Source organism: Hippocampus bargibanti, linkage group LG08 (assembly GCF_051943395.1).
Source record: "Hippocampus bargibanti isolate YZ-2025 linkage group LG08, ASM5194339v1, whole genome shotgun sequence".
NCBI lineage: Eukaryota > Metazoa > Chordata > Actinopteri > Syngnathiformes > Syngnathidae > Hippocampus > Hippocampus bargibanti.
In genome coordinates this window covers 18,629,647-18,641,096 of record NC_142741.1, presented here as the reverse complement: position 1 = coordinate 18,641,096, position 11,450 = coordinate 18,629,647, and the positions used below count along the sequence as shown (strand labels likewise).

The window sequence follows — 11,450 nt, the reverse complement described above, 5'->3', positions numbered from 1 at the left end:
ACACACACACACACACACACACAAACACACAAACACACTTGGTTTTTTATCTTTTTTGTTTTTGTTTTGAATGTAACACCAAAATATATCATGTCATTTGCAATGGGATTACTGTATAAGCAGGTTGAGGCCTCTTTGTTCACATAGTGTAAATCTTCAATCTTGACTGATGTTATCTCCAAACAACACTGTAACTTTCCTCTGGACTTACTGTATTCACCGATTAATATACATTCTCCAACTCAGCAGGATTGCATTACAAATGAAAGAACGAGGTTCTAATTGGGGGCTGGACTCATCCCCGACATTCCTGTAGTACTAGTGCGGTACAGCTGATTGACTGATTGGCTGGCTGTCAGAGGGATTGTGGTAAATGAACTGGCTCACTTTGGGGAAAGGCCGGAAAGAGCCTGTCATGTCTCCTTTGCCGACAAGAAAACACATGAGGGGGGAGAGATGAAGCGGTGCGGTGTGTAGAGGGGAAAGAAGAGATTGAAATTTTGCTTCATGCACTATGTGGAGGCATTCATGCATGCAGACCTTGGAGGCTTAACAGCATCCGGAATTGTGTCATTTGTTGTTTTCTCCGTTATTTTAGTTGCCCGGTGATCTGATCTGGTGTTGTGCTCATTTTTTTGGATTGGCTCATGTTTCCTTCCACATTCCTTGGGATGTGGATGAATTCATGGTTCTTCTGAAAAAAAGCTACACAACAATTCCGTGACTAATTTTGGGAGAACTCCCTTGTTTACACTTAGAATGCTTTTGTAGTCAGAATTAAGGGCAGTTTTTAAATAAATCGTAGAAATAAGAGTTGAAAACAGCACACAACGTGCAAAATTCTATGGATCAGTAAGAACAACAAAAAACATTGAGTCTTTAAAGTATAAAATATGGATCAGGAAAACGCTGATATGTTTAAAATTAAATGCGGCCAATGCATTTTTCAAAGAGCTCTGGATAAATGGGATCATATAAGAACTAACAGGAATAAACTGGAAATGTTGAAAATCACTGTGCACCATGAAATGTCATTTGTTTAAAACTGCTTTGCAGAATCATCTATCAGTCTGAGGAATTACAACAACCATTTGTTTAATTCAGGTGAATTTCAACACTGCTATGCATCACTCAGTACTTTGCACACAACACACTTTAGTGGAAGGAGAGTAATTCCATCCCCCGGGATGCAAAATCACAATGATGTTTACTGACCCTATATCACATTTATTTTTATTTTTTTCCAAAATGCCTCATAAAAATTCCCATTAAAGGTTTCTGACAAAATAGTTGTGTACTGCAATGTTCAAAATTTGATTCACCGTGACTCAATTTACAATAACTTTTTCAGAAAGGAAATCAGTGGATTGTGCATATATAACATCCGTTCAAATACAGCGAGTACAATACTTATTAATGGCTGGTTGCGTTGTTCTTTTTTTATCTTTTTTTTTAGGCTGCTCTTAAACTTAGTCCAAACTATTTCTTAAGACACACAGCATCTGGTAAGCTGTATACGGGCCACTCTATAACTCAGCCGCTTGAGTCAAAAGTAACATTAACGGGTGGCCTCGCAATTCTCAAAGGTCAAGCCGACGGAGGCGGCGAAAAGCCCCTCGAGCCACTGGTGGCCATAGACAGGCCTTCTATGAAAGTGTGTACCTGTATCTCTGGCACTTGACCCTAATCAAAAAAACCCAGAGACACAGAGGAAACCCAGTAGTAAATCAGCCTGTCACTGGTTCTCACATGTGGGGTTTGATGCTGGTGATGTACGACTTTAATATGACCATGAAAGGATGGAGAAACTGAGGAATGAGAAAGAAATATGGAGAGAGAAAAATGGAAGGATGTGATGGAAAACTAGAGGAAGAGCATGTGGCATGTAGCACACAATTAAAATGGAAGTGGCTGCGGATGAAGGACTGCATTATGGTCAACTCAGTCATTCGACGTGAGTGAATAAAAAATAGGTTTGTATTGAATATCACAACCTTGGAATCGACCGCCTTGTGTGTGTGTTTGTGTGTGTGTGTATGTGTATGTGTGTGTGTGTGTGTGCATGTGCGTGTGTGTGTGTGTGTGTGTGTGTGCGTGCGTGCGTGCGTGCGTGTGCGTGTGCGTGTGCGTGTGTGTGTGTGTGCGTGTGCGTGTGCGTGCGTGTGTGTGTGTGTGTGTGTGTGTGTGTGTGTGTGTGTGTGTGTGTGTGTGTGTGTGTGTGTGTGTGTGTGTCGGCTGGGGGCAGATGGGCTTGGCTGGAAATTAAGAGACCTTGCGAAGGGTTGCTGTATGTGACGTAAAATGGGAAGGGATGACGTGAAAAAACATCAGAGGTGGAAAAGTGCTGATGTTAGAGCGACCTATCACTCAACTTTCACCGAAAATCAATTCTTTCTGAAAGGCACACTGGTGTTAACAGCTGTGTACCCAACTCTTTGCTTACCTCGCCATTAACATTAGCAGACAGAGTGGCCATATTACAAAGACTATTCACCTTGATTTCCAATTTAGCTGATAAAATCATTTCTGAACTAATATAAAACTGATGAATGGCAACGCTTTGTGGGCATACACATGTGCATAGTGGGAGTCAATTGAAAAAAAAAGAAAAACATATTTGTGTGCGTGTGTGTGTGTGTGTGTGTGCGTGCGTGTGCGTGCGTGCGTGTGTGTGTGTGTGTATGTGTGTATGTGTATGTGCGTCAAATACACAGGTAACATCTGACTTACGACCGGCGCGACTTACGTACAACCGTACTTACGACCACGACCGCCAGACCCTTTTTTTTAGTTTTATTCTAGCCAGCATCTCATTTGCCAGGCAGCATCTCATTCTCGCACAGCAATCGACCGTGTGATGGCACCCGAGGGGGGTAGTGTGTACTGACGCTGGCCGCCGGACCACCACAACAAGAACGGGGGGCGGCTCCCCCAACGTGATGAAAACGCCGCATCGGGCCCGCGGCCAGCACCGCCCCTGCCGCCTTTCTGAGACAGTTCGTTCTGCTTCGGGGCAAGATGGAGGATCGGGTGCGTCGGCACCGCAGATGGCCGTGGCGTCGAGCGGCGCGTGGGCGCGGATAGTGGTGTAAGTCCGGGGAGAGGGCAACCGGTAGAAGACTAGTGAACCAGAGCTATGCCCGCCCGCCCCTGTGGCATTTGAATCCGAGTTTCTAATCAACATTTTTAAAGGATTTCGATTTACGCCATTTTGACTTACGGCCGTTTGGTCGGAACGGAACCCGGTTGTAAATAGGATGTTACCTCTACCCTATATGCCCAGTTTGATCCAAAGAGATCAAACAAATTACGAAACATGCGCAATAAGACTTGTGTCGGCATAAATCATGATATGGCACTTCTTGCATGCCGCTGTCAAAGAATATGAAGCCACTCGTGGTGGTTGCTTAAGTCGATGGATGACCTGTGCTTTACATTTCAAGAACAAACGTCTTTCTCCTCCTTGTACCACCAATGATGCAGAAGAATTCAGCATGATTATATTTCCACTTATTTTTGTACTACCATCATTTATTACGTTGACAGAAGTTAGTGTGAGCATGGCAGTCCTGGGACCACTGTCACGGTATGAGCCGTAAGGGCAGCACTTGGTGTTACTTTAGCAATAAAATGATCGAGGAGCCAATGTGTGCTGAGGTTCCTTCGAGACCACAGACAGTACAAAGCTAACATTCATCTTTCTGTGTGTGTCCGTGTCTGGGTGTGTGTGATTGAGACAGACTTTTGACTGCTGAGGGGTCCGGGGCACCACAGGCAGCATCCTTGCAACATGCTGACATTGAGAATACACAAGATTCTCTTTGTGTTTGTGTTCATGTTGCGCAACGATGCTACTAAACAGATAAAGAGGCAACTAAAGAAAGATCATTGAAATATGACATTGCTGTAGTTCACTTCAACCCTCCTTGGAGTGGACTTCCAAAGTTGGATGCAACTGTGGCCTGGCAGGGAGCTCAGTGAAGTGTTATGCGTTTTTAACGTGGTGTCAGGCAGCTGCACCCAGCTGGAGACTCAAACTTCAAGAAGAACTGAAGGGAAGACTGCAGGGATCCAACATGGGCTCATAAAAAGACTTTTGTGACCGATCTTAAAATGAACTGAATTCAGTTCAGAATTCTATCAACTCCACCGAGTAGGTTAAAGTTAAAATGCTTTTTTCCCCCAGAGGGGATATATTTGAATGTAGTCAAACTTCAGCAATTGACCTTAAATCTCTGACCGCATTCACACCCATCTTTTTGAAACACAACTTAAATGTATGTGTCTTAATTGTTTTTTTTACAGTAATGCATCACTTTTCAGTTGCACATTGGCTTTGAGGTTATGGTGTGCATGTAACACAACTAGTAGCTTCCGGCCCAATCCGCATCAAACATAAGGACACTGGCATTGTCTCTTACCACCTGAAATATTCTGTATAACACTGGATTGCATGTTTGTGTCAAAAAATGTGGAACAGGAAGACTGTGTGAACAGTCTTTTTTAGGCCACCTCTCAGGTGCTGTATATTACCTACACACAAAAGCATCTTTGAGTTTTCAAAGATACTGAAAGTTATGACTCAACTTTATGTGAGCCATTTTTGGATATTTGACGATAGTTTCATTCACGCCCGGAAGGACCATTGATGGTTATTAAAAGTCTGGAAAAAAGTCTGTTTCACAAAACTGTTTCCCTGACGTGCGTGCCAATTAACTCTTTTCATTAGGGGAGGCTGGATCTCCCCTGAATATGTTTTTGTCATTATCATTGTTGTCTAAGTGTAACACGAGTACGCAACTGCAGAGAGAATCCGGGAAAAAAAGGATGCTGCCAGGTTAGATGATGAATGGTGCTGATTAACCTTTTCCTGCGATGTTACAATATTCTATCTATATTAAAAAGTTCTCTAGGCCTGGACACAAGTGACATAGAGCACACTTTGCCTTATGTTTTCTTGAATATTCTTCCTGTCGTTCCCACTTGCCCCCTGCCTCTTTTTAACTCACAGCATGAACCTGATGGTTTGAGTGTCATGGAGACTTTGTGGACGACACACAGGAGGAAATTGGTTGCAATGTCAGGCATGCTGTCTTCATTGTTTCTTGATACTGGGAGCGTAGGATCCTGTTTTCTCTTCTTACACATCTGCCTAGAAACATCTGGACAGACTCATTCTTACAACATTGAGCAGAGCGACCATTACTCTTCTCACCCTTTAAGCAGTTATAAGAAAGAAAGAAAGAAAGAAAGAAAGAAAGAAAGAAAGAAAGAAAGAAAGAAAGAAAGAAAGAAAGAAAGAAAGAAAATTAAAAATAAATCACCTTTATTAACATATTTCACCAAGAAGGAATCAGAATTAAAGGAGGAAAATGCTTCTTTCATTCTGATTGAGTTATTCAACATGGCAGCAGGGTTGTTGGGATTAGGGAGAGTTGCTCAATTGGGAAACTAACCAAACAGCAAAGTTTCCAGGACATTTGTGTCGTCTCAGGTGCACGGCAGCTACATAACTGATGATTTTGAACACAATAGTCTCAGTAAGTGTTCACTGAGGTGGTGTGGTGCAGTGCTTTTCTAAATAATTGTTTTTACTCACTCAGACTGTAATTAAACATTGATCAACCGTATTTTGTATTGTATCCTCATTTGACGATTACAAAGTACGTCTGCTGACAGTTTACAACACATGTACTTGTCTCTCGGAATATCTCCAGATTACCTCTGTGTAAACGCTCAGTCGTACAGAAGTGGTCCATTGATGAAAAGGTTTCTTCAGCCGTCATCTGTACTTCTTTGAAGGTGTTGGACGTTTCTTATCCAAGAGGCTTCGGCAGCGAACTCAAATTTGCTGGTAACTCTGGCCCTATATATTTATATCCCTACTCTCCAGATTACTGTGAGAATCTTTTGGGTCACCTGGTTTCCTTGTTTGATTTTTTTTTACCACTCTTTAGTGTGGGCCGGTGCTCGAGTGGTTCGCATATTGATCTCACAGGGCAGATGTCGTGGGTTCAATCCGTACTATGGCCTCCCTGTGTCGAATTTGCATGTTTTCCACTGGCCCGCGTGAGGTTTCTCCCGGTACAGTACTCCAATTTCCCCCCACGTTCCAAAACATGAACGGCAAGCTGTTTGAACACCTGTAATAGTCCCTATGTGTGAGTCTGATGGTTGTTTGTCTCTGTGAGCCTTGAGATTGTCTGGTTCCAGGGTGTCCCCCGCCCACTTCCCGAAGACAGCTGGGATAGGCTCCAGCATCATCCATGGCCCTTGTGAGGATTAAGCCGAATGAATAAATGACTGAATATCCTATTCGGTTATTTATTCATTAATGAATAAATGACTGAATATCCTATTCGGTTATTTATTCATTCGGCTTATAGGATATTATCCTAAATAATATTATTCAAAAGAAATGAAATTACACATCCAGATATTATAGAGGAAAGTCTATTGCTTTCCTACCTTAATTTTCTTATTTAATCCATAATTCACGAAATCAAAAAAAAAAGATAGTGGTACACTAAATTGTCATGTACCCGTAGTTATTGACATCAACAAAATCCTTCCATTTTCATGATGTTGTTGTGGATTATAATGCCAGTTTTGATCATTATTTTATAAGTGCAGATGACAAGGTGCACAAGGTCAGTTCCAAGGGTGGGAACGGCAGCTTCTACTGGAATACCGAGTGGACTGTTTCATTGTTCATATGATCATCGTGGGGCAGACAGTTTTTATTGAGAGAAGGAACAATCATCTCGTGCCACCCTTTTAAGTTGCAACCAGTAAAATGTTTGTCAACACAGTGTGTAATTTATGTGGGAAAATAAACATTAAGAATAAAACACAGAACCAGGTCTAACTACTTTTTTGGAAAATATTTTGAGAATATTTATTATAAAAATATAAATGTTTCCACTACAAATCCTCTTACATTAGTTGACAAGGCCATCTACGTTCAAACACGTAAACTCACACAAACACATGGGTCAGTCTTGAGACAGAAAAAAAGGATTCTGGATACGGGGTGCATAACAGTATTGCTCTCTCAGATGTCCCAGGTTGATAGAATAAGAAACAAAACTTGTAACAATGACATAATTTACTGTAAACTTAAAAAAATGACAACAAACAATGTGTTGTGTAATGTTAACAAATAAATAATTACGTAATAACGATTGCGTTTTTATTGTAGAAAATAAAAACAGGCTGACAAATACAATTCAAAATAAGATAAAGTATAATACAGATGCTTTTTGACTTCTCTGTAATTAAAATTGCGGCTACTTACAAAAAAATGTACAAATAAGGATGGCATGTACATATTGCAGGATCTGTCGGGCTAGTTGCTAAATTGTTATGATGGTTTACATTATGTACAGATCACATAGCAACAACAGCAGCATCCACAGGTCAAACACTGGCTATACCTATACCATGAACAGATCTGGCTTTCCCCCAAAAGCACAAATGTCTTCTTCTGCTCATTGGTTCAATTTAATCTCCAGCCAAGCCAAGAAAAATTCCTACGTTAAGGAAAGTGCTGACACATTGTGTATTAAGTGCATTTTGAGTGCACCCTTGGAGTTGAATGTTTCTCATCCCAAAGTATCAAGTAGTAGTAGCAGTTCATAATATTGGTCACGAATCACAGACCAGACTCCATGCACATGTACCTCGATACTGTGGACCATCCAAATCTGGGGTGCATTCAGGGAATCCCTTTCTGGACATATGTATTTGGATCTCATATTAGCAGTTTGAAGGAGAAAAAAAACTTTACACTTTGTATGTGGTAGTGGTGCAAAATCATATGGGGATAAACCAAAACAGGAGGGTCTGGAAGGCGATCGCAGCGTGACCCAACCACATGAGGCATACTTCACATCAGCATTTCATTCAAGAAAAGAGAAAAGCTGTGTTCCTTTAGCTTCTGTTAAACATGTTTCAAACTGCAGACCATTACAATCCCAGTTTATGTGTTGCTCTCCATTTAAGACGGACATACTGTGTTGGATTTATTGTCATGTTTAATTTGAATCTGCACTGTCTGAAGACATGGCCTCAACTTTTACATGTTTGGGTTAATTGTTGTTCCATTAAAAAAAATCCAAGAGAAAGTGTCATAAACAGAAATATTAAGTGTTTTGCTTTTCTACTTTCATTTCTTTCATAACTGCTGCTGTGAAATGTAAATTTCTCCACTTCGAGACTAATAAAGGCAAATCCAATCCAATCCAATCCAATCCAATCCAATATTGATGCTTCCCATGTCATTTAATTTTGACATGGTTTGTGCATAGCCTACTGTTCATCGACCTTTTGCAAGTTCAAATTGTAACAGTCCTGAGGAAAACAGTCATGGCATAGCAACTTCCAAATCATAGGATCATCGTGGAATGAGGCCCGACCAGACTTGCAATGGTGCCAAATTGTTTGACTTGGAATCGGGTAAACAAAATGCCTAAATCTTTACTGTTTTTGGTGCAAGTATAATTACACAGGGAGTGCAAAACCTCCAATGAACAATATTATCCATAGGCGAGTTGTGGAAAAACGCAGTTTCGTCTTTGACATCTTATTTCCAATTTAGTTTCTCACTCTCGTCTCTCTTACCGTACACTCTCAATTTTCCTGCTTGGGGTTGCTTTGTTCACTTAATCTGCTTCCGCTTGTGAGAAAAAATCTAGATCAAATAATGTGCGCATCCTGAGATTTCACACAAAAGGTTGCCGACTTGCATGAACAGCGTGATAGAGTAACAATATCTGCTTATATCATACTGAACTTACGTTTGTCATATAAAGAGTGTGAATATGTTATTGCTCCTTTGCCTTCAAAGCGTGCTGTTCAATCCACTGGGAGTGTAGTATGATTATGGCTTTTGAACGATGCAATCTCATCTCTGACTATCATAATTATTGCTTTTATGTGACAGGTCTACGCAATCATACAGATCACAAAAGATTTGCGTTAATCCATGGGAAGTTGCAAAATAATCTCAAGACTCAGTCCAGTAAGGGTCCACACTGGATCATATGCTGCCGTTGTCTTCCATGGAGTGTGGGGAAGTTCAGCCAGTTCAGGCACCGAGCTCTCTGGCCTGGCAGGATATGGAGGGAAGCGCCGCCCACCTTGACTGTTACCTGGAGCTGCTGCTTTGACCTTTGTTCGCCTTTTTATTCCAATCTAGCCAACTTGTTTCTATCCGTGATCAGTGCTGCTGTTTTAGTTCTCATATGCATCACTAAAACGCAACCCTGAGCCACTTTTTGTGTCTGTAAGGCATCTCAGTTCAACAGTCAATCAGTTGACTGGTATGCTATTCTGGGCTCTTCCCATTTCTCTGCCAAGACTTTATGCGTAAAATAAAAGCCCCTGTTTCTTGAATTCCCTATGAGTCATCTGCCATCGTCATAACAGATACACAGTGTGTCATAGCAAGCAATTAGCTCCAACAATCTGCTGATGGACTGACGGGGTGGTTTTCCTCTGTTGGCCTCTTCTTTTAAACAGGTACTGGACCATTCTTGGTGTGAGATTCTAGGGCTTTCAAGCTGCTCACGATCTTCTTCTGAGGTCCTGCAATTGTCACTCCAACCTTTTTCAAATCCCTAGTGAGAAGGAAATGCAGTAAAAAGAAAAGAAGCAAGGAAAAGATAGAAAAGAAGGACGGTTGGGAAGGTCATTTACCAGACAGAGTGACAGAGCGGGACATGACAGAGGGGGAGATTGGGAGAAAAAGAGATAGAAAGTGTGCATTAGTGATGAAGGATGTGACATCCTTGTGACATTTAATGACATGATCCCAGCACGGCTCCCTTCACTTTCCCATGCATCTGCCATTCACACCGGACTGCATTTCCCAGAAGGCAAGTGAGCTGCCACTGCTCTGAATGAGGATATCCTCGACACTCCATTGCTAATAATCAACAATATAGCCCTATGGCGATACACTGACAGTTGCAGTTATGACCTGTCAGTGGAAGAAACAATCACATGCAACGGTCTGGTTTCTTGCACTGAAATAAATTGGAATTGATCTATCAGGCAGGTGGGAATATGGAGAGAAAGGAGCACCACTGGTACATGAAATATAATTAAACATGCAATTTAATGAACACTATGTGATTAGGAAGAAAAGTTGCTAGTTAATATCTACAGCTTCACTTCAATCGTGGGGTTGAATCAGCAACAGAAAAAAGAGCATAGCCTGCACATTTGGAAAACCCATTCATGAACTCACTAATCTGGTGAGTACACTTAAATACAGTATTAGTAGAAGCAAAGAAGTCGCAGTCAAAGTGATGGCATTACAATAACCTTTCTTTCTTTTTGTTGTTGTTGGTGTTGATGTTCTTGGTTAGGTGTCATGAGAAGTAGTTGTTATGAAAGCAGGACATTTGTTTTGCAAAGCAGCAGACTTTAAGAAATATATTGCTCCAATCCGTGCTTGAACACAAAAGGACGGGTTACACGTAATGGGATGTATCAGGTTTGCAGTAAAAAAAAAACAAACAAACAAACAAACAAAAAAAAAACAATACAAATAAAGGAGTTGAAGGAACAAGCATTAGTTTGCATAAAGGAAGATAGCTTGGTTTCCATCCACTCTAGTAATACTTTTCGAGAAAAAAGATTGTCAGTTGACTGGTATTCATAGTGAATTGCTTGCCAACAGTTTGTTTGTCACTTTGAAATATTTCAATCGACGGTGGAAAAAAAACATGCATGTCCAAACTATTCCTAAAAGTATGTTAATAAGCAGATGTGTCAGTAATCATTTAAAGTACACTGAGAAATATTTTTCTTCTTCTATTTTTTTCAATTTAACACCAGCTATGACACAATAATTTCCATTTTGTGCTTCAACCATTGTACAGCGATAACTTGGCTCACGAACTTAATTTTTTCCCAGACAGTGTAAGGCGAAATGTGTGTATCCCAAAAATTAATTTCCCATATGAAACCATTAAAATGAGAATAATGCGTTCCCAGGTGCCCATTACACATAATTTTCTACTTTCTAATTTTCTAAGCTTTAATACTACTTATGTATAATAAATGTGCTATGCTGAGCCTTGAACTGCCAGGCAGGAGACCGAGAGGAAGACCGAAGAGGAGGTTTATGGATGTGGTCAAAGAGGACATGAAGGTAGCTGGTGTGAGAGAAGAGGATGCACAAAACCGGGATAGATGGAGGACATTGATTCACTGTGGCGACCCCTGAGGGGAAAAGCCGAAAGGAAAAGAAGAAGAAATGTGCTATGATATTATAATTAAATAAATAAACTGTACTGCATAATTAAGTTGTTTTATTTACCTTTGTGATGGTCGTTAATGGCTTGATGGAACCATCTTGAGGAATGATCCCTTGTAGGTGCTTTCTCTGTGATAATTGTATCTAGTTCCTCATCAATTGTGTTCTGTTTAGATGGGTTGAT

General features: G+C 40.8%; 1 protein-coding gene across 5 annotated transcripts in view; it reads right to left on the bottom strand.

Annotated features, from left to right (window-relative positions):
• Positions 1 to 6,869: 6,869 nt before the first annotated feature.
• The window catches only part of epha3 (eph receptor A3), a 113,049-nt gene continuing 108,468 nt past the window's right edge, over positions 6,870 to 11,450 (bottom strand). For all 5 annotated transcript variants that reach the window (XM_089003519.1, XM_089003520.1, XM_089003517.1 and 2 more), the window contains one exon: positions 6,870 to 9,620. Coding sequence is in view for 3 of the 5 variants with exons in the window: in XM_089003517.1 (XP_088859643.1) it covers positions 9,515 to 9,620 (106 nt within the window). In the remaining 2 variants the exon portion in view is untranslated. The remainder of the gene's footprint in view (positions 9,621 to 11,450) is intronic.